The 27554-nt window shown below is 37.5% G+C and overlaps 1 protein-coding gene across 2 annotated transcripts in view; it reads left to right on the forward strand.

Moving 5' to 3' along the window:
- The first annotated feature begins 3246 nt into the window (after nucleotides 1-3246).
- Nucleotides 3247-27554, forward strand: part of RICTOR (RPTOR independent companion of MTOR complex 2) — a 74335-nt gene continuing 50027 nt past the window's right edge. Inside the window, exons 1-4 of one of the 2 annotated variants that reach the window (XM_059873838.1) lie at nucleotides 3253-3326; nucleotides 3477-3524; nucleotides 12024-12453; nucleotides 21441-21538. In XM_059873838.1, the coding sequence (XP_059729821.1) occupies nucleotides 12282-12453; nucleotides 21441-21538 (270 nt within the window). In that variant the 5' untranslated portion in view covers nucleotides 3253-3326; nucleotides 3477-3524; nucleotides 12024-12281. Of the gene's footprint in view, nucleotides 3327-3476; nucleotides 3525-12023; nucleotides 12454-21440; nucleotides 21539-27554 lie in introns of both variants that reach the window. The other variant, XM_059873837.1, reaches the window with a different exon arrangement.

Consider the following 27554-nt stretch of genomic DNA (forward strand, 5'->3'; position numbering starts at 1 on the left):
CTTTCTTCTCTTCCTGTTTGTCCAATTGTAATTCAGTATTAATCATTTATTTATAGCCAATTTTATGAGATTGCAAATTAAGGAAGAGTATTGCAAGTACATTTGCCTAAGATAAAAAGCTGTGCAGTTACAAATCACTGTAGTTCAGTTGAATTCAGTAAGTTAACTTCTTGTCTGAATAGTTTGATTCAAGTTTATGTTTTTTATTCTACATTTATACGATGGACAGGCTGCAGCTGGTGTAAATGGCCCATCCATACTCATTTCCACAGAGTTTAAATGATTCCAGATAGTTAAGGCTCTGCCACTAGCTTTCTTTATTTGACCCCAAACAAGTGAAAAGCTTTCCTTTTTGATCTTAATTTTAGATTTTAATTATATAGCTCACATATCTTCTACAGTACATGGCATATCCCTGTTCAGTGTGTAAAAAGGCTGCCCCACATGTGAGGGGGTAAAAGCAACAATTTTGTGACTGGAAAAGGAAAGAACAAAGCAGTTTCTTTTTGAGTCCTTTGCATGCAAGCACAGAAACATGACTTAAGTTTTAGAAGTCTCTTTCCAGTCCTTGAGCATGTAGAAACACTTTATCCTGGTTTCAAGACCAACCTGCCTCTGCACACCTCCAGGTGACACTAGAGGATTGTTATGGTCTCATATGCCATGCTTTGCAGTTGGGAAAGGAAATACACCAGCAGCTCACAGGAAATTCTGCTTACCCAGTGTGTCCCTGTGTCTCCTTTTGGAGACTTACTAAACTACAGAGAGAACTAAACTACATACTTTCACATAAAATTATAAAGGAAGAATTAAATTGAAGCATTCTGATTCCCCATCTGGCCACTAATATATATTTTCTTTGATTGGATTTATAGTGATTTGATGTATTGTGTTTTAGACACTGAATGACAAAAAAATAAATAGAAGAGGCTGCCATACACTGGATCAGCTGTAATCTGTGACACGCAAGCCAAGTGAAGAAGTTAATTTTCTCCTTGGTATTAATTTTCCCCCTCCAAATGGCACAAAGAGACTTTTTTCCCCTCCGTATTTCTCTCCTTCTGCATACTCAGGAGCAATAGTGCTGATAAAAGTGTGTATAAAATTTGACGGGTAAGGAAACTTCATAAATAAACTTTGTGAAACTTTTTAAATAAACTTTTGTGATTCTTTCCCCATATTCGAGTGAAGACTAGAACAGAGGAAAAGCTCCAAAAACAGATGCAAAAATGTTCTCTGCTCTCCTAGGGTGAGAACTCCCATGCCAGTGATGACCACAACATTTTAAGGCCCTGACTTTCCTTGCAGCCTTATGTATGGGGCTGTTGAGTTTTTTGTTTGTTTGTTTGTTTGTTTTGTGGGGATCTAAATGGTAGTTAAGGTTAATGCATTCTCACTCTTTTCCATTTCTCCATAAAGATTAAAAATCAATGTTATTTTTCCTTTTTTTTTTTTTTCAGTTGTGGCAAATATTATTTATACCTCAAACTTCTTTTAACACAGCCTTGTGGATTAGCACTTATAACTGACATTATGACATTCTTTTATGTGTCATTATCAGAGACAACCGCAATTTTGTCTGCAGAATCCAAATATAATTAGTGGGAAAAAGGCATAGGAAACTCAAGCCCCCCAAAACAAATGTAATTTTTTTATTATTAAAGGCTGTCTGCAGGAAAAGATCCACAAGAGAGTATTCTGGGATTTAAAAATTACTCCTTTCTGATTCTCCCTTGTTGAAATATAGTATTTCCTTGTTGAAATATAATGTTTGGGTTCTCTTGAAGTACCTCATGTCTTCCAGACTGTATCTCTTAGGGAAGAAGCAAGTGCTGACTGGCAGTAGCATTTTTCATGAGTCGCACTTTACATAGCGATTACAAGTTCAAATCCAATCCAGACTTGACTAATATTTAGTGGTGAGTCAAAGTTATATGAAAATAATTACAAACCAGCAGAATTTGTAGTAAATAGGATGCAGCATTACTACTCCAGCAGCAGTTAATTTGGCATTTTCGAGAGGTCAAGGGTTCCCTGAACACAAAACCCTAAAGGACAGCCCTGAGGCATATTGATGAACCTGCTCAAGGGAGTTCGACATGTTCCTGTGTTATGAACAGATGAGATTTTATTGTTTAGAGCTGCTAATTTTCAGAATCTTTGGTTCCTCCAAAACATTAGCTTCATATTTAACATATTTAAAAATCATTATAAAGATTTTTTTTAAAAATCATATTTTAAATTAAGTATATTTGATGTAACAGGATTCTTCTATGCCGGGCATTAACTGATATGCCAAGAAGTTTTTCCAATCTGTCTTACCAAACAATTATTTTACTCTCCTAAATCAGTATTAATGTTTTAGAAGTGCACCAGTAAGTGTAAAAATTTTGAGATGAAACTTAGCTTTCCTGAATACTCAAAAATCCCAGATAAGTAATGCTGAATCTGAATTGAAAGACCTCAAGAGAAGAGGGAAAATTCAGAGTGGAAAATAATTGACTAGAAAACAGGAAAACAGTTACCTAAGCTTCTGAAGGTAATTTTATACAGCTGGCTTCTGCCACACTTCAACTTTACAATTATTTGCTGGATTTGGTTTAAAGAATTTGGGATGTCAGAGTGCAAGGATTTGCCTTGTCCATGGCTGTCTGTAACATCAGGGCGTGATGAGCTAATTTAAACTTCTCCCCAAAGAGGAGCCAGTATGTCAGTGAACCGTTTCTGGCAGTGGGACTTCTTTACCACATTGGGGGTTTTGGTTTGTTTTCCTTTATATTTTTTAAACTGCATTTATTTTATTAACTGAGTTTCACAAAATTTAAAAGCAGTAAGCAGATCAGCACTTGAGCCTAAAGAGAGACCCGCAGTGGACAAACCCAACAAGCAATGAAAAGCGGTTCCTTCTTTCCTGTTTTTAATTACTTCACGCTTTAAAAAAGCAGAAAACATCCGGCGTACAAAGCCCACGGTCACGCCGCACCCACGTGAATTACCACCTCATCACAAGGCCGAGAAACCGGGCGGGCAAACCCCGAAAGAAAGAAAGACTCAAATAAAAACACAGCCAAAACAAACCCAAAACCAACCAAACAAACAAAAACAGAAAAAAGGGATAAAGGAGCGATCGCTACCGCCAGGCCGCTGCCGCGCCCGCCCAGCCCCGCGGTGAGGGGAGAGGTGCCGGGGGGGGGCGCCCTCCGCGCCGTCGGCTCCGCGCGCCTCCCCTCGCGAGAGCGGGCGAGGTTTCCGGTGTTGTGGCTGCGGGGCCGCAAACATGGCGGCGACGCTCCGCGCCCGCTCGCTGAGGCACCTCCGCATCCGAGGTGAGGAGCGCCCCGCGGGCCGCCCGGCCGGCGCCCGCACCGCCACGGTGCCCGCCGGCGTCCCCCGCTCCTCTCCTACCTTTCTCTTCCCTGTCCCCGGCTTCTTCCTCCCCGCCTGTCTAACGCGCTTCTCTCCCCCCGTCCCCGCAGGTCGGAACGACAGCGGCGAGGAGAACGTGTCCCTCGATCTCAGCCGAGGTACGGGCGAGGCGGGGGGGCCGCACAAACCTCACTGCGCCCGAGGCAGGCGGGGGGCGCGGCGGAGCGGAGCGGCCTGGTGGTGCCGTGGGGCGGGTGCGGGGGCCGGGGCCGCCGCCGGGGGCTGAGCGGAGCCGCCTGCGGGTGGGAGCCGCTCCTCGGGCACCGTGGGGCCGCGCCGGGGCCGTGCCCGGGCAGCTGCGGGACTCCTCGCTCCCCGGCGTGCGTGCTGAGGCTGCTCGGCCGCCACTGGGGCTGCCCTTGAAGCCCCTGTTGCTCGTAGACAGGGTTGTTCTCAATGGCAAACCCTCCGGCCGTTCGTGCCGTGCTCCTCCGAACAGCACCTCGGCAGTGGCGACTGCTCCTGCCTCCATCCCTTTTTCGTGTATCCCTGCGTGCCTTAGGCCGGCTGGCCACCCGTTTGCCGTGAGCCTCTTGCTCCGAGACCAGCGGCCCCTTTGCTTGTTAAAATTGCTCCAAACATCCTCCACTGCTCTCAGATCTGTCGGGGGGTGGAGGGGGTGGGGGTGGGGTGTTAAGAGGAAGGAAGCAATGCTGATATCTGCTACACGCTAAGAAGTTTTGTCTCAGACGAACAGGTACTCGTTAGGTGCTGTTTCCCACCCACATGTATAGGGTACAAAATGTGATCTTGCCTAGCTGAGTACTGAGGTAAGGGTTAGACCCTCCCAAAGACTGGTAAAATTCAGAAAGCAAACTGGAATATTACTGCTCTAGAAGTGGTGATATTTCATGGGACAGAGGATCCTGGTGTGGGGAAGGAATGAAGTTGATGCTGGTATGTAACTGTTCTGCTTCAGGAGATCCAGGATGACTATTATGATGAATAGATCCATTTTATGGGGAAGTAGGCAGGGAAATGACAGAATCAATGAGATAAAAGTGGCCTGTGAAATGGAAAGGAAGTAAAAATACCAGCAGTAGAAGTACTGTTTTCATCTTGGAATTGTTGATACTGCATTATACTTTCTCTAATTCTCTTTTCCCACAAAGTAAGCTGTGTTTAGAATTATTTTATTAAGCAGTTTTATTGTGGCTGCAAGTTACCTCTGTGTATACATATCATATTTACAAGTGTGTTTTAATAACCGGGAAAACTGCGGGGGTTTCCTCAGTTTGAAGAAACAGACTCTTCTCATTCTCTCTCCCAATGGACATGATTGCTTTAGAGAATTACTGTCTTTAAAAATTAAAACATGTGGAGCTTTCATCAGCAAAATGTGGAACGAAGGCCTTGACAGTTTAAACACATTATTACTGTACATAAACACAGTTATTACTGTAAATAATGTCACTTGTTTATGAAATCTGCAGAATTAAGATTTTAATGAATGGGTCTAACAATTTATTTTTTTTAATTTTCTATAGCATACTGAATTATTTTGAGGTGAAAGAACAATACACAAAATTTAAATGCTGGAGTGGTAATTTTGAGATGTGGTGTGTTTGAAATCTTCTAATCAGAATTCGATAGGTGACTATCATTGTGATATTGATTCTTGCCATGAGGTGTTTTCAGCTGCCTGCTGATTCCAAGAGACCTGTAGTAGTAGAAGTACAACTATTACACGTGTATCATGTTGTAAAAGAGTCTCTTGAGTAAGATGCAAACTGCATTTTTAATATGTGTTTTCATTTTTTTTTAATTAAAAAAGGTATTTTGCACTGTAGCAATATGTCTTCTATTACTAAAAGAATAAATCATTGGGGAAATCGAATGAGAAGCTACTTTGAATTTAGATGTTAAAAACCCAACGGTTTTGGGTTTTTTTATTAGAAAGACTACAGCTGACTGATCAGTAAATATATAGCACCGTATATCTATGTGTATATTAACTGCATTTTAATGAGTAAACAAAAATAAGAAGCTTAAAAGTCTCAGCAAGATGTTAACTAAGCTAGATGATAACTTGATTTGCATGGTGAACACAACGAGTATTTGTTTTTCCAGCTGTTACAATAGTTATGTAAGCAATTATTTTAAATATTTTGTTACCCTAATTTGGTCCTAATAGCACAATGTTTTGATTCACTGTGTTGTGCAGATCACATAGTTTTCCACAGGGCTCACGTTTGCATTAGCTTAAAAGAATGTTCCAATGTTTTTTGTTTCCTGGTACAACTGAACTTTGTGTTGATTAATGTGAAATATCTGATTTGGGCAAAGTAGAGAATCATCATAAACAGAGCCTCAGCCATATGCTTCTAGTTACAGGGGCCTCTTTGTTACAAACACAAGAAGTTATATTGGCACTGCCTTATTTTGAATAGCTTCCAGTTAGTAATGGCACGACTTAGCCTACAGGTTAGACCTTTACTCGTCCATACCTGTGACTACACTTTCCATGCAAGAGGCCAGTGCTGTTATAAAGAATTTCAAAACAAATAATAGGTGTGGGGAGAGCACTCCAGTTTGTGCTGCTCTGAGTTCTGCTTCTTCCTGGCTTATTGAGCATTAAGGTGTTAGGACTGCCTTGCTGCTTGCAGAGTGATCTGCAATTTTCTGTATATGTTTGGTTTGCTCTTTTTTCTGGTGCTGTAGTTATAGGGTTGTTCATGTTTTCCCAGAAGACACCAAGTTTTTACAAAGTTTTTACCATGGCTGCTATACTAGGTTTACTTTTTGGAGCTTCTTGGAGCTTTGCCTTTTTAAAAATGATACATTATGTTTATGAAAGCCATTTTGCATGATGCTGGATGCTGCATTCTGTGTGTTTGTGTAGGTATGTGTGAGCTTTCTGCTTACACTTATTAGCCTGGTTAAAGATCATAATGTAAATAAGTATGTGGTTTGCTTTTACTGGGTTTTTTTACTTTTTTGGGGGGCGGGTTTGGTTCTTTGGGGGTTCTTTGTGTGTTCTTTTGTTTGGTTGGGGTAGTTTTTTGGGGTTTTGTTTGGGTTTTTGGCATATATTTGTTTGTTCATTTGGTTTTGAGCTTGTTTGTATTTATTTTGTTTCTGAGCCACTAAGCCCTGCCCATCTTCTAAGGTAATTCAGATAAATCTTTTATAAGAAAAACGCTTTGCTGAAGGTTTGATCAACTCTGGAAAGATTGTCCCCAGGATAAACATTTGTGTGTATAATGTCGGTATAGTAAGAAAAAATGGTGCAGAGACAGGGTAAACTCATTGCTTTTGTCTAATTAAATTGTCTGTCATGTATTTTGTTGATTACAAATTGCAGTTAATAATTGGAATTTAGAACACTCATGTTTTGGCCTTGTATTATATTACCTGCTCAGAATAGAACAGAAAAGGAAAAAGAGGACAGACTCACCACCAGTACAACTCCCACTGCAGTCATCTGGAAGGAATTAGCAGTGGGACGAGAGAGATTGGTTTAATTAGACTACTGAAATCAAGCCTGTAACTTTTGAAGGCCAGAAATGACAATTGGAGATATCAACCACATTAGTGCATTTGGTAGTAGACTTTGGCCATGGTTGTGTATAAAACATAATACAAATATTGTGCACCTTTTCTTTGTGACTGTTTTACAGGCATTTGAAGTTGAATCACAGAAGCGCACACACCTTCTGGAGCTCTGGGCACTGTTAAAGGCGTGTGTAATCCACATTTCATGTGCTCCTGAGTTTTTGCAGGGAGGTTGGACTACATGACCTTGAAAGGTCCTTCTCAACCCAAACCATTCTGTGATTCTTTGCTCACCTCTGTAATTGAATCACCTTATACTGCTGGGTGACTAACACCTCTTCCTTTGTTGGAATTTTGGCTGTTGTCCTTGGATCTTGAAGGCCTAAGTAGTTTGGAACTTGGCTAGCTGAGAGCAGTCTCATGGTTCCTTATCTGTCGTCAGGCTCATCTTCCTTCAAGGGATCCCTGTTTTCTTGGAATCCTGTAGCTCAGAGATTGCACTGGCTATTAGGAACTTTTCCGAGCTTGTTTGCCTACTACTGCAGGGGTGCCAACTGCATACTGAAGTTGAGTGCTGTTTATGTGTGTATGTGTTCATTTCCTCCTTTTTGAGGGTAGCAGTCTTCACATGCTGATAGTGTACTGTTTAAATAACTGAAACGTACCTATCTCAAGCATTAGTAGTTTCATTTACTATTCAAAAACATGCATTACAAGATTCTACTTTGGTTTATCAACTTTTCTTGTACAACCAATTCTGTTTTGTATAGTTTTTGTAGATGTTGAGTCTTCTGACTAACACAGGACATACATGAACAAAGCAGCAGCTGAGAAAACTAGTTGTTTTTTTTTTTTCTCTCTGAGACTGATATCACAAAATTGACTAATGTTATCTGAGAAAATACTCTTTCCTTTTTTGCCTTCATTTTTTCCTGTCATGTAGGTAACAATAAAACATAAAGGAGTTCCATTTAACTTCATGAGGTCTAAATGGTCTTACTTTTCTTACTGTGCTTTCATAATTTTAAACCACGTATATTTGAGTCTGTGTTCCCACATGGTATATCATAATGCAGTCCATGCAGGGCAAACATCTTGGGATGCTATTTGCAGTTTACAGCCCACAGAAATGTCAGGCATTTTTAAGGGTTATTTGTGGGATAGTTAAAGAAGGCTGGATGAATTTTGTTTCCAAAATCAGCTTGAGATTTGATGACCATACTGTTTCCAGCTTTCTTCATCAGTGTGGAAGAAGCAGGGAGGAACGGAGCACACATCTGATGCTGAAATCTGGAGTAGTGGAGGAAGCAGAAAATAACCCTTTTGTATTGCTTGCAGCGTGGCAGTAGGGAAACCACTGCAGAGATGGCAGCTGGTGCATATTTTTTGATGGCTCAGAGGCAGTACTTTCACGCTAATGGCAAGTCTGTTACAAAAAGCCTTTAGGTGGCTCTTCCTCTACTTGTGGGAAATGTAGCCTGGCTTGAAAATGTGGAGAAGTGGGGCTCCACCACACTGTAGTAACAGTGTTTTTAAAATAGCCAGATAATCAAAATGAGTGGGCACCTTTCACCCTCACTTTGCAGTATGCCATCATTTTCATGGGTAGCTGTAGCAGGATGTTGTGCTTGAGCAGGTCACACGGAGGAATAGGTGTTTTTTGCTCCTTTGTTTGTGAATCTGTGACAGAAATGGTAACAGTCATAAGAAGATAATTAGTAACATTTTTTATTCGGTCTCCTGGGGCGTGAAATATGCAACAATGGGGCAAAAACTGTTGGAGACCTCTTACTTCGCTGACTGAGAAATGTTATGCTGCATTATTTTTGTATGTTGGAGTTTTTTATTATGTAGGAGGAGCAAAGGGAAAGCGGTCAATGATGGTGGCCTGCTAACTTTTCTGGCAATGTGTAAGCTTTCAATAGGTTTTAAAGTAAGTGAGTTAACGTTCTGAATGCATGCACTTCAGAATTAAGTCATATACTTAACTGTCCGGTCTGCACTTGTGCTTGCACTTGTGCTTTAGCTGACTATCATTTTGGAATTGTATAGTGCATTGTCACAGTTAGATTAATAACACTTCTGTACCTTTAACTTTGCTTCCTAAGCACTGCTTTTATAATCTTAAGACTTCTCAGAACTAAGATGGTGTGCTTAAAATATTTCCACTTTCCATTTCTTTAAAACAAGAGCCATATTTTTAACAAAAGAAAAATTTCAGCAAAATTTCAGTAACTTTAAAATCTTATGGCTTGCTTGTCTGTTTTTAAGATTTCTATAGGAATTGAGTACTGCCATGTCTTTGAAGATCTACACTTATGTCTGTCTTTAAAGTTTTTGAGTACAGCACCTCTAAATTTGTTTTTGTGTGTGGGTTCTTTTTTCTAGCTGTTGTGGTCAGAGAATAAAATGACTGTTGTAAGGTCTTGTAGTTTCTATTACAAGAGATTATGTGATCTGGATCAGTATTACTATACCGATCCAAACACCTTCGTAGATGTTTAAGCAATGCTGTGTTTTCATTACTTTCTTCAACATATTTCCTTCCCTCCTGAGTGCTGAAGTATCAAAATCTCCTGCTGCCTTCTTGATATATTTGAGTCTTTGTCATAAATGTTTTTCGTGATTTTTTTTTTTGTTGCTTCCCAGCATCTCCCACTTAGAGATTAGAGCAATGCTTAGTTTCAGCATTTTTTTCTGTTAGAGCCTATCCAGTGTAAATGCTGTCTAAAGGAACTCACCCCCATCATAAATACAGTCAACAAGGAAGCTGTAAATCTCTTGTCTGTAAAGAAATGCATCTCTTGCCCAAGCTGATGATTTTCATCTGTACTTTACCAGTTACCTGGCAATCTCAGAAGTTTTACCCTAACATTGAAGAGATGCTTTAACATCAGGTACAGTTCCTTTCCTTTAAGTGGGAAGAAGTGAAATAGCCGTAGTTAAAATGCGGTTTTCCTACTCTTAATATCCATACAGACTCTGAACTGCAGAAAGCAGCAATGTTTAAGAGCTTTACAGGACAACTTAAGAAGTGACGTTGAAATGACAACTGACTTGGGGGAATGCTCTGAAAAATCATACAAGTTTTTCTTAATTTTTATACTAACAGAAACTCATTCTGATATTTCTTTTTTTAAACCAGTAAATGGCACAAGTCATCTACTTTTAATACTAACTACCTTCTTGCAACTAAGACAAGAACATGTGTCTTGAGGCTTAGATAACTACATAAAAGATCAGGTAAAGTAAGAAGTTTGCTTTTCTTTGGAAGTGTTTTACCTGCATACAGGCAGGCAGATGCTTGCACAGTAGTGCAGGTGAATTCACACACTGAGCAGTGCTCTGTGCATAGTTCTGATACAGAAGAGTAGGTGACATAACAGTGCTACAGAAGTGCTGGCTGGTATTTGTCAATTTTTTAACTAGAGCACTTGTAACCGTGACAATAAAATTTATCTGTTCTTGTTTAAGGGTCTTTAATTTTGGTATATTTGTCTATGTTGCAGAAATTGGGGGTTTTTTTCATTTGCCTGTCATCTGGTGTGGTGATGGAAAATTTTGGAAGCAAAACTTCAGAACATGATTAGTGAAAAGTGTATTCATCGAATCTTAGCATCTGATATAAAGGAAGAACACTGGTAAAGATGCATAAATGAGAAAATGTAGTTAAAAAAACTCTAAATCAAACACAAAACCCAATCCCCAACAGCAAACAAGAAATACTTAGTTGTATTTTTTAGTGATGTTACTGAATTTTACTAGCACATACCTGAAAGCTTTCTAGTTGTCACTAGTGGCCTGCATAAGTTTGCGTAAATAAATATAATGAGGAAGTCTCTTTACCTGAATTCTACCTGAACAGCAATAGCCTTTGAATCAATGTTGTTCATTAAAAAATTACCCTGAGTAATGAATGTTTTCGTAGAAGCGAAGATTTTTTTTCCTAAATTGACTGGTATTGTTCTTCCCTAGACTTTTCTATGCTCATTTTAGTTCAGCTTCTGTCTACTGCTCTGGGTTTGGGTACATCTGAAAATTCACTCAGCTGGTTGCTCCTGCAACATTTCAGAAGTACAGTTTTAAGTTTATTTATTTATTTATTTATTTATTTGCTTGTTTAGTAGAATTGTGTTTAATTGTCTGAGATACAAAATGTAAGTTTTTAATTATGTTTCAGTTAGAAAAATGGTTAGGGAACATAATTTCATGCTGTTTATAAATTACACTTTCAGTAACCATTTAAGTCCAAGAGAGAAAAAGGGTGACAAAATGGTAAAGATAACTGTTACTTGCCATCTTTGAAATGGCTCCTGTGAGTTAGCAGTTGTTTGGCTGACACGAAATAAGTACATCTCTGTGCCCTATTTGCATAAGTGTTCATTGTGAAATGAACTACTTCTGTTGATTTGAGACTACAGAATGATTGGTAGGAGATCTTAGACTTAAGGTGCTTAAAGCAAAACAATATGGCCTTGACTTACGGAAAAATACACAGTAATTGTAAGAGTAACAAAGAATAATTTAATTAATCTCTTCATGTAAAAATGTGTGGTGAGCAACGCAGGGATTTTGTTTGGGTTTTTTTAGCTGCATAGAAGATTGGCTTCCTGCTAGAAGTGTACATAGACTATAAATAAATACATATATTTAAAAATAATTACTTCATAAAAGTGGAGGACTATCAAGAACAGCTGTTGCCTAGAAATTGCTTATTTAAAAACAAATTATAAAATCTGTAAGTAATCTTATTCCTTTGTTACCTCCTGAGCATCAGTGAAGTCAGAATTCAGTTTGAGCAACCTCATATCTAGAGAATTTAGAATGTGTTCATCTCCTTCTTTATGCAAACCATATGTGTGTGTCACGGGTAGACTTCTGGGTTTTTTTCATGAAGTACAAAAAATTGAAATAGAAAAATCTTGCTGTTTCTATAAATGTGGCGTTTGCAGTTCAGTTTTTAGATTAGCCTGTTACTTCAGCTGGATAGGTTTTTCTAAGTTGAGGTTGACCAATAGATTAGATGTCCTCTGTGTTCAGAGAATTGTATTTAGATCTTGTGAAATCTATAAATATGACTGACACTTCCTGTCCTTTTTCAGGAGAAGGAGTAGAAGTCTTGAATGGTCTCAGCAATGTGACTGTACTACCTGTGTGATGCAATGACATGTCCTGTTCCTTAATATAAGGGAATGAAGCCTGCAAATATCATCAGTCTGCACTGTTTTAAAATCTTCTGGTTATATAGCATTTTAGGATGGGGAAACTAGCACATGACATTTGCTGTAGTTTAAGTGTTTCCTGCTTCAGTCAGTGCTATTTGTGAATTATTTGTAGTTTCTGGTTATGTCCCTGTATTAATGTTTGAGTATGTTAGTATTTTGGTGTTTCCATGTGATGCAAGTTACCCTCTATGTCTTGGTTGGCAAACTGGTGATCCTACATCTGTAATGTTGATGGACTTCTTACATGATGAAGGAAACAGGATATTTCTGGGGACAGTGGCTACTTCTGACAGCTTTGAGTTTATTGGTAAGAGCCATGTAACATTTATGCTTTCAGGTTCTTGAACTTATTGAAATGATGCAGAGAAGAATCAGAATGTTAATTGAGAAAATAGTCTCAGAATAAGATCATATTTCAGTTTCATAATATTCAGAGAAATACATGATCAAAATTCTCTTGGGTGGTTTTGAAAGCAGATTTGCCTAGTCCACTCTCCAAATACTGGTTGCAAGATGTCAGAAAGGCATGGCATTTTGTTAAAACAACTGAAAATTATGATATTTCTGCTTCTGGGAGTGGTGGCAGAAAAGAAGAAAATGGAAGAACTGAAGATAATTTTCTAAATCATTACAAGAAACTTATATTCACCATTCAGATTTGTTGTTGGTGTTCTGGGAAGTATTAATTTGATTTGTGTACCGACATAAGCAATTTTGTAAATCTGGGAAAGGCTTTTACTGGCTCTTGACCATAAGAACAGTTGTACTGGGTCACTCCAACCTTGGCAGTAGTTTATAATTGTTGCAGAGAAGAGAGCAGAACAACAGGGCAAACAAATGCGTAGTCACACAGTTATGGAATGTTCCCCAGCCTCCAGCATTTTGACTCTCTGTGTATTTTGTCTCCTTTATTTTTTATTTTTCTTTTTTCTTTTAAACATCTGAGCTTTTGAAAGTTTAAAGGAAGTTCTTCCTGAATTTAACTGTATTCCAGAATTTACATTTGTGTGTTATTAAGTGATCATGATAAAAATTTCAAGAGACTATAATTCAAGTTTGGTTTTAGTCATGATAATATGTAATAGTTATAGTTGTGTATCTTGTGGTGCAGAGAGATGACATTCTGGTGGGATTTTTTTGAGAGGAAAGAGGTGGGAGAACTGGGAATAAGTTTGTAATTCACAAAGATATGTATCAAGACTTATTGCTGTGATTCTTGTCATCAACATCCTGTCTTCCTGGGAGCTAAGGATATAACTGTAAATTTATATGGAGGACTAAATTAAATACTTTCTATGAATAGACAAGTTTTTTTTAAGAGTTGTTTCTTTTAATATGCCTTGGTACCTTAAGTAGTTCTTAATTAATACAATTCAATACTATTTTCGTAATTGGTCTTTGAGGAAGTTTATGCAGTACACTAGATTTTGTATTGCTATAAAGCATTTAAAGAATAGTTTGTTTATCAAAAACTGTATGTATATAATTTTCAAATCAGCCTTGTAGTTATCCTTTGCAATGGTCCTTCAGTTTTCTCTTTCTGTCCTGGGAAAGCTCTTAACATTTCATCTATGAAACCCATTTCTTAGAAGTTTTAGCAATAAAGAATGCTGTTTACAAAGCTGCCATACGAGATCACACGTTGGGAGTAATTAACATAATTCCTAGGTGAGAATATAAGAATGGCTTTTGTACAGATATTATCTCAGGGTCTTGGTTAGAAATAGTATTATAAGACCACATTTTGGAAAGTGGTTCATTCTTCAAGCTGACTGGAACACCAAACTGCTTATTTTCTGCCACCTTTATATATACTTAGGAATATTAAAATTAAAAAAAAAAAGCCCTTTAATTTACCACATCTCTGCACATCTGCAGAAGAGAAATATGTACAATCACAGTAGGCATACACATTTTACTTAATGTTTTCAGAAGCTCATGTGTGCCAAAGTAATCCTAATACTTGATTTCCTGTTTATCTGAAGTTCTAGTGATTCCTAGATCCTGCCTTGAATACGCTGTCTTTTCCACTGATTTCTAGTTTGTTGGTATTTTTGTATGTGGGCTTTTTACCTGAGTGATGTAGGGAGAGGAATAGTTTTGAGACTTTCTTTGCTGACTGCCATGAAAGAGAGGATGTGTACTTTTTTCTGTATTAGTGAGCCAGTTTCATATATTCGTAGCTTTCTTAAGCAACAAGGGGGAAAATAGTCTCAGTTCTTAGGTTTTTTTTGCTTTCTGTTTTCAGGTATGTGAGTTACTGGAACTTACCTATATTCAAAATAAACTGCTCTTTGTATGGTTCCCCCATGAAAACTATGGGAATCAAACTAAATAAATCTCTAGGTGCATTCTGCTGAAATGATACTTAGCCACAGGTACTTTTTAAGGGGTACTCTCAATTGTTAAACCTTGATATGTGTGTGAATTTTTATAATCTAAAATTTTCAAGCCTTATTTGGCAAAACTTAGAGTGCAAAGTATTTATGGCTTTAAGTGTAATAGTAGAATTTTAAGATTTTTAGAATTTATGATCATAGAGGATATCTATCTGGCTTAGTATTCAGTACATTTTTCAGCATAACTATGTTAATGTGATACTGCAAACAGACAGGTTTTCTTGGTTTTACATTATAAATTGAAACATACCTTCAGTCTAAATATGTATTACTGTGTTTTTAAAAATCACGTGTTGAGCGTAAAGTGCTCGTGCACTAATTTTTGAGAATCTGGCAAGGTAAAGCTGATATGTTAACACTAATAGTACAGGAGTGATCTGTGTCAGAGTTTGCTGTTTTATGTAGCTTTCTCATCTTTCATATTCTCAGGTTTTCTGTACAGCTTCCACCTTTTGAATTAAATGTAAATTAAGAGTACTTTAATATCAAGAAGATTACATAAGTGTCCTGATTTTTTTTTTTTTTGCAACAAGTTGATAATGGTAGAATATGACTTACTGTTGATATCTCATTTCATTATTAAAGGTCTGATTAAAATGTGTTTTAGAAGGCTGATTACTTATCATGTAGTCTTACACAGGCACCTCTAAGTAACTGATTTCTAATGTTTCACTGCTTTTAATAACTGATAACTCATTGTTTCAGCGGAAGTGGAGAACAGTGCATTAATGTTTCTAGTTTGTGTATTTCACTCAACTTCCTTCATTTTGGCAATGTGTACTTTAACAAGCTAAGAAGAGCTTAACAAAATGCAATTGCATGTCATTTTCACTTTAAAAATAACTAATAAATATAGAGGTGTATAGGAGGCTCACTAGAATGATCCATTATCCAATCATTACTGTAATTCTTTCAGTAAGAGGAAGATAACCTTTCATGTATGTCAATGGTGAGATGATTGACTGTAGTGAAGTACAACTTCCTTCTTTAAAGGAAGTATTTAGAAGTATTCAATTTTTTATTTCACTTTTTGGCCTTGTGATTCTAGTAGGTGTGACATCAGTTGCTCTTGTGACATCAGTCTCTCACTTGAGAGTTACTGAATATATATACACATTGGCTACTGTGTACAGTACTGTCTACTGTTTTAGCACCTACCAAGTGATGCATATAATGCACACTCTTCAGTTTAACTCATGCCCAACTTCAGAGTTACTGAATTATTTGTGTGCTAAAGCCTGACATTCTCTTTTTTTTCCCTTTTTCATTCACATCTGCATAACAGAACAGCGAATTGTACTTCTAGCATACTGAATGTGGTCAAACAATGCTGCTAAATCTGTCAGGCAAAAGGAGTCGTAATTTGTGCTAATATAGCTTTTGCTGGTCCTGTTTCATCCCTGCATTAGATGGAGCGCTAGCTGTTTTGTGTAGCTGGACTTCTGTCACGCTCTTTCTCTCTGGAGAATGGGATCTGTCAGAATGCATCATGGTTCTCGCTGGGGAAAAATAATGTCACAGTCCTGAAGGGGTGAAAAAATGAGTCAAGCCTTAAAAGGTCATGAGAGTTTAAAAACAAGCAACAACACAACATTGGAGATTTTTGATATACAGCATCTGTGAATTACTTTTAGACATAGAGAATCATGGAGTTCTTGAGGCTAGAGTTTTAAAAAAAGACCAGCTTTGCTCTGTGCTAAAGATTATAATTTTAAGACCAGGGTGTTAGTGCAAAGAATTGTGGGTGAGTAACTCTGTTTAGTATAACAGAAGTAAACAGAACAACTACTGCTACATCAAAGTTTTTGCTGTCTAACAAAAAGCAGACAGAGAGAAAATGAGAATATTGATGAGCAAGCTAAGAACTTGCTGCAGGACACAAGTGGGCTGACTTGCAATTTTTAAATGTATCAACAAGTTTTTAGATGACATTTGAGCAAAGTGGCTTTGTGTACAATAATTGGGACAGCTTGCCAATTGTAAAGTCCATGCAAAAAAAAAAAAAAAAGGTAACTTCTTTCTGCTGAGTGTCATGTGGAACAGGTATGTCTTGCTTCCACAACTCTACCTGTGAATAGCTCAGTGGCACAGCTATTTCAGAGTGGGTTTTGTTAGAATTTAGTATACAGTTTGAGTCAGTAACTCAGTTGAGAACTAACACAGTCAGAAGAACAAGAAAAGGATTCTACTGAGATACTTGGCAGGATAATTTTATTGTAAATTTGAAGATGAGTGCTGAAGCAGTGTAAAGGAGAAGGGTGTATTATACAGTGGGACAGGAGAGGGAAGGAAAGTATGGGAAAGGGTTGCACATCTTTTGGCAGAGGAAATCTGGAAGATCAGTTTAGTCATTTTGTACAGCTTCACCCTCAGAAGCACCATGGGAAAGAGTGCGAAGATATTTGGTTGTTGCTGTGGGCCAGCTGGAGATGGTAGAATCATTCTGGTTGATCATTATGTTCAACCGTAAACCAGACATTGCCAAGTTCATCACTAAACTGTGTTCCTAAGTGCCACATCTGTGCATCTTTTAATTTACCTCCAGGGGTGGTGACTCAGCTGCTTCACTGGGCAGCTTGTTCCAGTGCTTGACAACCCTTTGGGTGAAAAAATTTCTCCCAATAAAAGTCAGAGTTTCAGTAATAAATGCAGTGAGTCAAAAAAGAAAATAATTTTGAGGGGATCTTAAAATAGTAAGACCCCTTCTTTTTTTTTGGTTTTTTTTTTTTTGTTTTTTGTTTTTTTGTTTTTTTGTTCTTTTGTTTTAGATACAAAGCAGGAGTAGCTAGAGAGTAAGAGCTAAGAAATCTCTACAGCAGTGATATGACCTGGGGTCCTTAAAACAATACATACAACCAATGAGCACAATGGGCTAGAGCATGGTGCTAATGAAACAGGTTTTTGAGTTCAGTCCCTGTATGAGCCATTTACCTAAGAGTTTGTCAGTGATTCTTGTGGGTCCCTTCCAGTTTAGAATATTGTGTGAATCTGTGAAACAGCAACAACAGCCCCTTCCTCTCCCTCCACAGCCCTCCCACCAAAGCAAAACAGAAAAAAAGCAGCAAAAAACCCACCCCTGACAAACTGAAACAAGCAGAAAACCAAACAACAAAAAAAAGTCTTTGTCAACACCAAGATGAGCTATTAACCTTGACAATGAAATGTTAAGGCTGCAGTATTTCTTTGGAAAATCAGTCTGTGATTTTTTGCTATGCTTTTTGCTATTTCTGCATAACTTGTTATTTTATAGTGCCTTTGTAAGATTTTGAGACAGGAAGAGAGTGCTGAATCTGATGTGTGATTACAGGAAAGCTACATGACTTAGTTTTTAGATTCCAGGATGTATTTAGTCTATTTCCAAGTCCATTTCAATGTGAGGGACAGACTAGCGAAAGACTGAATCCCACTTGTGAAGTCACATTGGTTTGTTCAAATTCTTTTACATCTGTGGCATGAACTGGCTTTACTTTTACTAAAATGAGTAATACTTGAGTAAGTAATAAAAATTTTCTACTTCTTTGTAATGTATTTTCAGAAGGAGGAAACAGAAGATAGCCAGTCTTTCCTTGAAGTTAGTAAGTCACAGTTATTTTGTTAAATTTTTTATAGGATACTTTTTGTGAGAAGGTTTTTCTGAAGTTTAAAAAAGACTTCGCCTGACATAATTTGACCAAAAAGGCTTCTGTTATTTTAGTTCCTTCTGAAGTAATATACTGTGAGAGGGTCTTTATTTCTTTACTGTCTTGTTTTTCTGCAGAAGTATTGGTTTTGATAGGATTGAAGAGTGAGACAGCTAACTTGCTCTATTTATATTATCAGTTCAGTAGCGGAAATGTCTGTCATGTTCTCAGTTTTCTCACAGTTTTATAGCTTTTGCTCTGGAGTCCCTAGTTTGCTTCAAATTACCTGCTAATAAAGCTTCTGGGAAATACCTGACTGCCCTGCTAAGCCCCACAAACCTGTCTTTCCTCAAACTTTTCAGTCTCTAAAAGTGAGTTTTTCCTCAACTGAAAGAGGACGCAGTGAGGAAAAAGTTGGTGTAACTGCAGTTTTTCATGCAAAAATAGAGGAAAATAGTTTTAGTATACATTTTCTTTAGGCGTCCTAATTATACAGATCTGTCATTGCTACAGAATTGTTAATATGAGAAATTGTAGTATCACTGTGTCCTTATTTCCTCACATCCAAACTGACTGCTTTATCCACAGGACAACTTAGGGACTTGTGAGTTCATGCCAGCTTTATCAGATGGCTGAATAAGAATGGCCATTGCTAGTGCACAAGAGCTTTTCAGGGCTAGTCTTGTGGTCTTTCCTGTCCGCACAGTGAGCTTAGTTTTTGTAGGGGTTTATTCTGCATATGTAGCCATCTGCACTTTCAAAATCAAAACATACTTTCAGTCATTTTGGGAAGCTCTGTTGCTCTAAAACTGCTCACCTGGGATCTTTCTTGTGGCGTAACGGGGAATTCTACAGGTCCAGAAGTGTTGTGAGCCAGGGAAATTCCCACATGTTACCCAAGGCAAGCGAAAGCATAGATGTGAGACAGACTGTATTTTCAAAGAAACCAGATTATGAGGAAGCTATCTTCCTCTTCTGTTAAGTTCCCTTGAAAGTAAGTTTATGATATAAACTATTCCTAGTGCCGTTAACTAATCCATCCAAACTGTTTGTTTTCAGTCAGCCCCATCCCTGAAAGTGGTCAAGACCAGGTTAGATGGGGCTCTGAGCAACCTGGTTTAGTGAAAGATTCTCTGCCCATGGCAAGAGGGTTGGAACTAGGTGATCTTAAGGTCCTTTCCAATCCAAACCATTCCGTGATTTTATGTCTTACGCTATTGCAAACCTCTTAAACTGAGTTAAGCCCTGGAAAAGCAAATTGTGCAGAGGAATCCTAAACGTGGTATAGATCCAGTAAGATTCTCACTGTCCCTGATTTCTGTAATTGTAGAAGAGATTTTTTTTCTTTTTTCCTAAGTCCATGCACATATTCCAGTTTAAATTCAAAGTTATTAGATACCTGGTTTTACTGTGCATACTGCACAGCGGTGCAAGGTAGCTTGTGTATCTGATGGTTGACTTTGTGTATGCTTTGAGTAGATTTGTGGAAAAGGATCTTTCACATCAAGCTGGTTTTAATAGAAATTGATGCCCATGTTTAAGACTTATCTTCCCAAAATCTCACTGATCCTTTGTTTGAAAATTACCAGAATTATATGACAGTAGCATGTCTTTACATGTGCTAAAGTTTCATTATAAACACCATAGTCGATACAATTGCTCCGTACCCTTACAATTACAACCTTACCCTTGAGTACACATCTAGCAGCTAATCAAGCTGATGGCAGTTGATTTCATTGGCTGATAAACAAAATCTTCATTGACTGCAGTGGGTTAACAGGTTTGGGGTTTAATTGGGGTGCCTACTTGTAAGTGTCATAATTTTAAATAATGTCTTGATTCCTGTTGATGGTGCAAATACAGGTAGTGTCTGTCCAAACACAGTCTGGATATATCCTAGTAAGATTGCTACTTATGTTTGCTTTTCTAAATTTGTTTAAGTTTTTAAAGTACAGGAAGTGATGTAAAAGCATGGTTTATAGAGAGGTAGTGAAGGTGATGCTTTCTTTTCATCACCAATGCTTGATTTCCTTTCCATAATGAAATATGCACAAACACACTTTTACATGTAACAGAAATGTAAAAGGTTTTGTATATGCCACAAACTCAGCTGTAGCTATTCCATTCTATAGTAGGAGGCAAATTTTTCTTACTGAAGTTAGTGTGCACAAAAGCTCTCTCTTTGCTGTCAGGCAAAGAAGTCAGGCTTGTTCTAAAGACTTCATTTTATGTAATGCAGTTATGTCTTCTTTTTGGTAATATATTACTTTCTGTAGTTTACATCTTCAGGATAGCCTTGGTTTTTCATTTTTCTCGAACTGCTGATACCTATCCTAAGAGTCTAATCTCCATGAGAATCCTGCATCAAATTGGTCTCTTTGAAAACTGCCCTACTGCAATACCGCATACAGAACTTACTGCAGTGTCTGTTACAGTAGCTCCCTGTGCGCTCCCTGGGCCCAGCCTCACTCTGTGCAGCTTGTTCCACTCTGCCTCAATTCCAGCCTTAATTCCAAAAGTGGGACAAGAGTATCTCTTCTCTCTCATGGTACTCATTCTGTGTTTTCTAGCAGAATGCAGGGTCATCAGTTGGTGTGTGAATAGTGGTTTCTGGGTGGCATTTTTTTGTTCATCTGTTTTTGTTGGGATGGTGGGCCCTTAAGAAGAAAGAAGATGACGTTCTTAAGGCTTTTGTTTGCCTTGTAGTTCACTTACCATGTCACTGGAAAGGCCTAGTACTCTAAAGCATCATTGTGGAGAGCAGTTGATGTGGAGAGCAGAAAAGAGGTCTCATCTTTCCAAAATCCCACCAACCCTTTGTCTGCAGGAGAAAAAAGGAGTAATGTGGGGTGCTAGTAACATGCTATGTTTTAACTTCTGGTTTTGATCTTACTTTATCTTTAAATTACAAGGTGGTTAACAGTAAAGTTGTTCATTTACAAGATATAAGGATTGGCATTTCAGACACTAAATGGATTTCTTTGTCAACTGCAAATCAAAGATACTGATTAAAATCAGCTTTAAAGTAAGAGTGTCTCTCCTCCATGGCCTTAAGCATTCATTCTACAGAGCTCAGGTATTTATGGTTTTGGTCCCCATGGTTTTGGTTTTGTATAAATCGATGCTTCTTGGAGCAAAAGTGTTCTGCATCCCTAACTGAGACCAGGAGATTACCTATTATATTTATGAAGCTGCATGTTGAATGCATGTTTAGATTTTTCTTCTTTTGTATTTCACATTTACTGTATATGCTAATACCCTCTTTTCTTTTGCAGACCCTTGTGATAATATGAGAGAAATTCTCCAAAATGTGGCCAAATTACAGGGCGTGTCAAATATGAGAAAACTAGGTCACTTGAATAATTTTACTAAGGTAAGAGCTCAAATAGTGCCATAGAACAAGTAATTGTACAGATAAAATGTTTCATATTTGCTCAGTCAGACATTGGCTGGAACAATAATGAAATTGCTTAATACTACAGAGAGTACTTGAAGCCTGCATACTGTAGGAAATGAAGGTAACAAATAGGGACAAGCAAATACGTGAGTGTTGACTTACGCTGAAGTTTGCATATCGGTCCTGCTGGCTGAATTTTTGTAATATTTTAGTGCTTAGAAGATGGAACTATCTCCCAATTAATGGGTTAAGTTGCATAACTTGAACTAATTTGGTTCCTGCTGTGTGGAATTGAAGTAAAAAATGTAAAATGCCATACTTTCTGAATGTAAACTGATTGAGTATGGTGAGGGGGGAGGACTGTATCAGTGTACATTATATGCAATGTTTTGAACGCTAATAAAATAGGAACTGCAACTTTCACTGCAGTTTCCATAGTGAAAAAGATTTAAAGGGTCCATTTCTGGAATACATCTGTGTTGATGATTTTTTATGTGCTTCTTCCAAATTGCGGACCTGTGACAGGTACACGCTGAAAATACAACAGATATATTGGAAGCTGTCACTGTGAGCTAATGAGGCAAGGATTAAAAACTTCTGCAGCATGAGGGTGTAAGCTGACGAAAGAAGCTGTGAAAGATTTTCAGAAGGACAAGGAGTAGCATTTTTTGGGTAGAAGAGAAACCTGTGGAGAGAAGCTGTGGTGGTCAGGGAGATGATCAGGGAGTTAGGGAGAAGATGTTCATTGTAGGGCAGTGGGAGGTTGTGGTTGGACCAGTGTTGCATTTGTCAGTGCAAGGGAAATGTGCATTACAGTCAGTAAGGCAGGAGACATTGAAGCTTCAGTGTAGGCTTTACCCAGATTGATGGACTGATAAAGGGATGGAGCGTGTTGTACACTTTTCTGATAGAGATAGGGCAACATAGCTGAAAATGAAAACTGATGTCCTGTGACTGAGGATGGATCCTGCAACCAGCAGCAGCCAAGAGATAACACAGTAGAGGAGAATGTAAGGAATAAAGTAAGGTTTAAATTATGCTTGCAGATAAGTTTGTTACAAAGAATTGAATAAGATTGCCAGGAGTCTCTTTGACATTTTTGAGCCAATCTTAAGTGAAAGAGCGAATACTCAAGGGAAGGTGTGGGGAACCAGTTGATAGGAAAAGGACAAACACGCATGATAACCTTTAAAATAGGCATCTTGACTGTTAAAGACACTCCTTGTGAGATTGACCACTTCAGTGGTAATGTATAAGATTCACTTAACAGGAGGGTGAGTACTGAGAACAAAATCACAGTAACAAATTAATTTATCTTCTAATGCATTAATAGCAAATCTGTAAGTTCTAAATTTTCTGGACTGGTTGAGAACACATGTAGGAACATTCACTAAGAGGTTCATTCACTAAGGAACTGAATTTCACACTGAGATCTCTTCTTTGGGCAGTTGCCTTGTGTCTGTCATACATCAACCATTGACAGAATGCTGCTGTTTTCACTGGGATTCCAAAATATGTTGCAAGAATGCCCTTTATTCTGCTAGAAGAGTCTGATACATAGCTGGGTTTCCTTTTTGTGATAATCTGGAAATTTTGAAATGTGAACGCTTCCAAATTCTCTTGTTGTCTTAAAGAGCTTGATTAGGTTTGTAGATGCACGATTTGTAGTGAAAAGTCAATATTTGAACTAGGGATCTTAAAACAGTGTCGATTTTGCTGTTGAAAATCAGATATAAAATCAGTTTAAAATCATCCATAACTGTGTTAAATTAATAAATATGCATATTGTAATAAAAGATGAACCAAATATTCTTTTTAAAAGATAGCTTTGAGAGATTTCATAATTGAATATTTGAAGATTATTTGGGGATTTTGTTAAACCCAGCGTTGAAAATGGAAAATACTTACAGAAATGTAAGGATGGTTTTTATAAATTGTACTTAAGACTGGCAGGAAATTATGAGTGTGTAAAGCAACTTAATAAAATTAAATATGATGTTTGAAGATGGAGACTATAGTTCGTAACCTGATTTTGATTCTAAATCAGAATCAATGTGCGTGAGGGAATCATACTACTCAATTTAATATTCTCTCTGGAATATGTACTTTGTACAACTTAATGCATTTGGTTTTAAAAACTCTTCCTATTTTTGTTTGACCTGTAAATGCAGTCATGAGAATAGAATAAAAGTTGCAAGTTATACTGTATTGTCTGCCTTGTGGTTGGAAAAGTTCTGTGGTTTTCATTCCAGTGGTTAAAAGTGAAAGCCTGGAGCTTGGCGAAATGATTTTATTTCCTTTTTGCACTCTGTTCTTCTTCAGTGAGTTGGTATAGTCTCAGTTCCTCCTTTGTGAGACAGGAATATGAGTAAGATTGATATGCTAAAGGCTGAGGATATTTGTATCCTAGCTTGGAATTATAGTGAATATGAACTTGATTTGTTTATAAATTGTTGCATTTTGTGGTCCATTTTTAAAGAGCTACTTGTTATCTGCAATATTTGTACTATGGACAGGGAAAAGACCTTTGAACATTTTTAATAGTGTATTTCAGATAAAATTATGTGGAACATCTGTTATTCTCCTGCTAGAAGTATTATTATACTTGAAAGAAAACATCTGAACTAGTCTAAGCAGTTGCTCCAGTTACCCCACATTTTTCCTTCAAAAAGTGTGAATCTTACTGCTTTAGTTCTTCAGTCAGGGAAAGCAAAATGTTTTTATCACATGGAAACAAGTAATGTCATTTACTCCAAATGTGGAGTTTCCTGACAAGGATCATGGTAGACACCAAGTTTTGTATTATTTTCAGGGTATCTGAGGTGTGTTATGTTCAGATTTCTTTACTTGAAACTGGACTGGATTTTTAAGGTGAGATTGTTTCCCTCACCTCACTTATTTTAAGAAGTAGGAACATAATCATTCTTTTAAAATTACTGAACTAGTACTGAACTAGACTTCAGGGTTTTATGTAGAAGTTAAGTACTTTAAATTTTTGGAAAATATAGTGCTGATCAGAAGTCAACAGGAGTTGACTTCTAGTCTACTAGCTCATCTGCAAGAATGAGACAGTGAAGCAGATGCTTTATCTGAAGCTTGTGTGCTTAGGTTTTGTAGCTTCTGTTTCATTGCTGCTTCCCTTTAAGAGAAATGTTAACTAGTCATGTTCATGTTTCCACAGCTCCCATTATTACTGTGCAAAGTATTCTTTATACATAAACTTCATCTATCAAGTTTTTGCTAATACTCCTTAGTGGCTAAGTCATTAGTGTTCAGGTTCTTTGCCCTTTGTCTGCAGAACATGAGTTGTTCTTGCACGACAGGTGGTATTAAGTTTTCTGTTCCAGGAAATTAGCATTCCCAGTCTGGTGATGCACAGGCTATGGAAAGGTATGTTTAGTTCTGAATTGCAGCAGCAGCAGACTTAAAAATTTTATCTGCTTTGAATGAGAGCACACTCCTCCTGTGTTTCTTGTCACCTAGTCAGTGAAGCTGCAGTTTTGCAGGCAAAAGCTTTTATGAAGTACTGCCTCAATCTATATTCCTTTCAATCCACTCTATTTAAGCTAACTTATATTCTGACCTGAAAACTGGGAATTTGACCTCCAGTAAATAGTCAGCAACACTTTCAAATGTCACAGCAGTTCACAAGTTTGGTATATGCATTTAGCTCCAGTAAGCTGAGTAGGATTACCCATCTTTAATTTATATGGCCGCCTACATGAGGCAAGCACCTTGAAGTTCCCCAGCTTCCGCTGATTAGTACCAAAACATTATGGTTATGTGTTTCAGGTTTTCCCCACCCCCATGAGAAACAGTAAGATAAAGCACTGAAAACCTGAAGAAACTGTACGATTGCATTTACCTAGTTGAAAATATCTTTGTGATTTGAAGTATTTATTTATAATCCTCTGTTATAGAAAGTTTATCCCACTGGGAGCTTCTGAGAGATCTTTCATACCTTTGTAAAACTAAAAGGGTATTTTAATAACAAGCTGAAGAAGAAATCCATGGATATTGTACGAATTTCTGGTTTTTTTCAAAAAGAAAGGTACTTCTTAAAGGACAAAATTAAGCAATTAATTTTAGATACAAACTTAGGAATGGAACAGCATCGGTAATATAGTGATACGGAAAATTATGTTTTCAATCTGTTTGAAACTAATTGTCATTATTTAATGAAGCTGTGCTATTCTGCTTTATATATCTGTTAGCTTTTGGCCATGCTGCTGACTTCCACTAGGATGATACGGATTGAGTGGTTTGGAAATGGATATGGCCATAGAGGCTTTCAAGGTTATGTCTCTGATTCATAGTCTGTCATTTTAGAGTCTCTTTGTCTTTGCAAAAACCCAGGTTGTCTTAGACTGAATGTATTGCCTGACTGTAACATTCATCCAAGTAGATAAACTACTGACAAAACCTGAAATTTCACAATGATGTAGCAGATAGGAACAGAACATGTACTTAGAGACATTCAGCTGTGAACAAGTATGTCTAACTCTGGAGTCCACTGTTTGAGTAGGAGCTTCTCTTAAGACTAGGATCTACACAGTAGTCTTTGCTTAAATATTACCAGTGGTGGCTCAAACTGTATTTCCAAAGTTATAATGCAGTAGTTACATTGTGAATGCAGAGAATAATATAATATTTTTACCTAGTAATTGCTGTGGCTATTCTGCTAAATATAAATTGGAATGGTCTCAAATGTACACTCCATTTGTGCATGTTGTTGATCTCCTATGGTTTTGTTGTTCTGAGCTACTGTTTCCAAGACATGTTGATATGTTACTCATATTGCTGTGACTCATCTGAGTAGTATGAAGAACTCGTAGCTGACAGTAAACATGAAAAAACCCGTCACTGTATGTTAGTCGCTGTCTGGCCTAGTGTACTTACCATTTTGTCCTAATATTTAATCTTATCCTCAGAGAGTCTTTGCTTTGCCCAGTCACTGTGTATTTGATCACAAAATACTAATTTTGAAGTGGACTCATCTGCAGGTTTAATTCACAAATTATACTCTGTTTGGTTTTGTTTGTATCGGTATAAAAATATATACAATTTATTGTGTGTATTTAAAAATGTATACTTTTTATAGGTAAGATCTATGTATGGAAAATATAAATAGTATAAACATATAAATAATTTCATAATTCTAGGTATTATGTGAAAATGCATTGCCATTTTAATTAACTGTTTCAGTGTATAGCCAAAGCTGGATTTCAGTATTCTGGTACTGCTTGCCTACCGAGTTTTGCTATCATGGTGTATATGTTAATTGTTAAATCTTACAGTGAAACATATGACAGTTACTTGACTTTGTTAGGAGTTCAGCCATCTACAAATACCACTGCATTTGGGCCAGAATCATTGATTCCCTTAATGTTGTTTGAAGGTGAAATGAGAAGAAAGCGATAACGCTTTTCAGTATTTAAGGGCAGACATTTATAACATAGCAAGTACCCAAGGAATTGGAACCAGCTGAACAGAGTCTGTTTTTTATAGCAGCTTCCATGACTATTTTTTCCCCTTTTCAAACTTATAGAAATCCAGCCTTACCAACCAGTTTGTTTTTTCCTTTCCCTAGGTTAAACAAACCAAATGGCTCAGCCTTCATGGGTGGATTTTCTACCTGCCTTGTCCATTTTTCTGCTGCACATTTTCCACTTTGCTCTTAAAATATGGCACACAAAATTTTGTTCTTACAGTTTTGAGAGCAACCAGTGAAATGGAAAAAGTCTTTTAATCTGAAACATAAAGCAGTCCTATTTGTATTTGCAGAGATTTTTTTTTTTTCTTTTTTTCTTTTAAATTAACATTCTTAATGTGGATTTCTGGACATTTTCTGTTTCTCTACTGGCCTACTTTCATTTCTTATGTGTCTGATAATTTGTGGTACCCTGAAGAATATGATGGATATGCTATATGCTATATCCTTCATCCTGAAGGATATGAAGGATATGCTATTCCTACTATTTAGTTAAATCTT

The sequence above is a fragment of the Haemorhous mexicanus genome, chromosome Z (assembly GCF_027477595.1).
Source record: "Haemorhous mexicanus isolate bHaeMex1 chromosome Z, bHaeMex1.pri, whole genome shotgun sequence".
NCBI lineage: Eukaryota > Metazoa > Chordata > Aves > Passeriformes > Fringillidae > Haemorhous > Haemorhous mexicanus.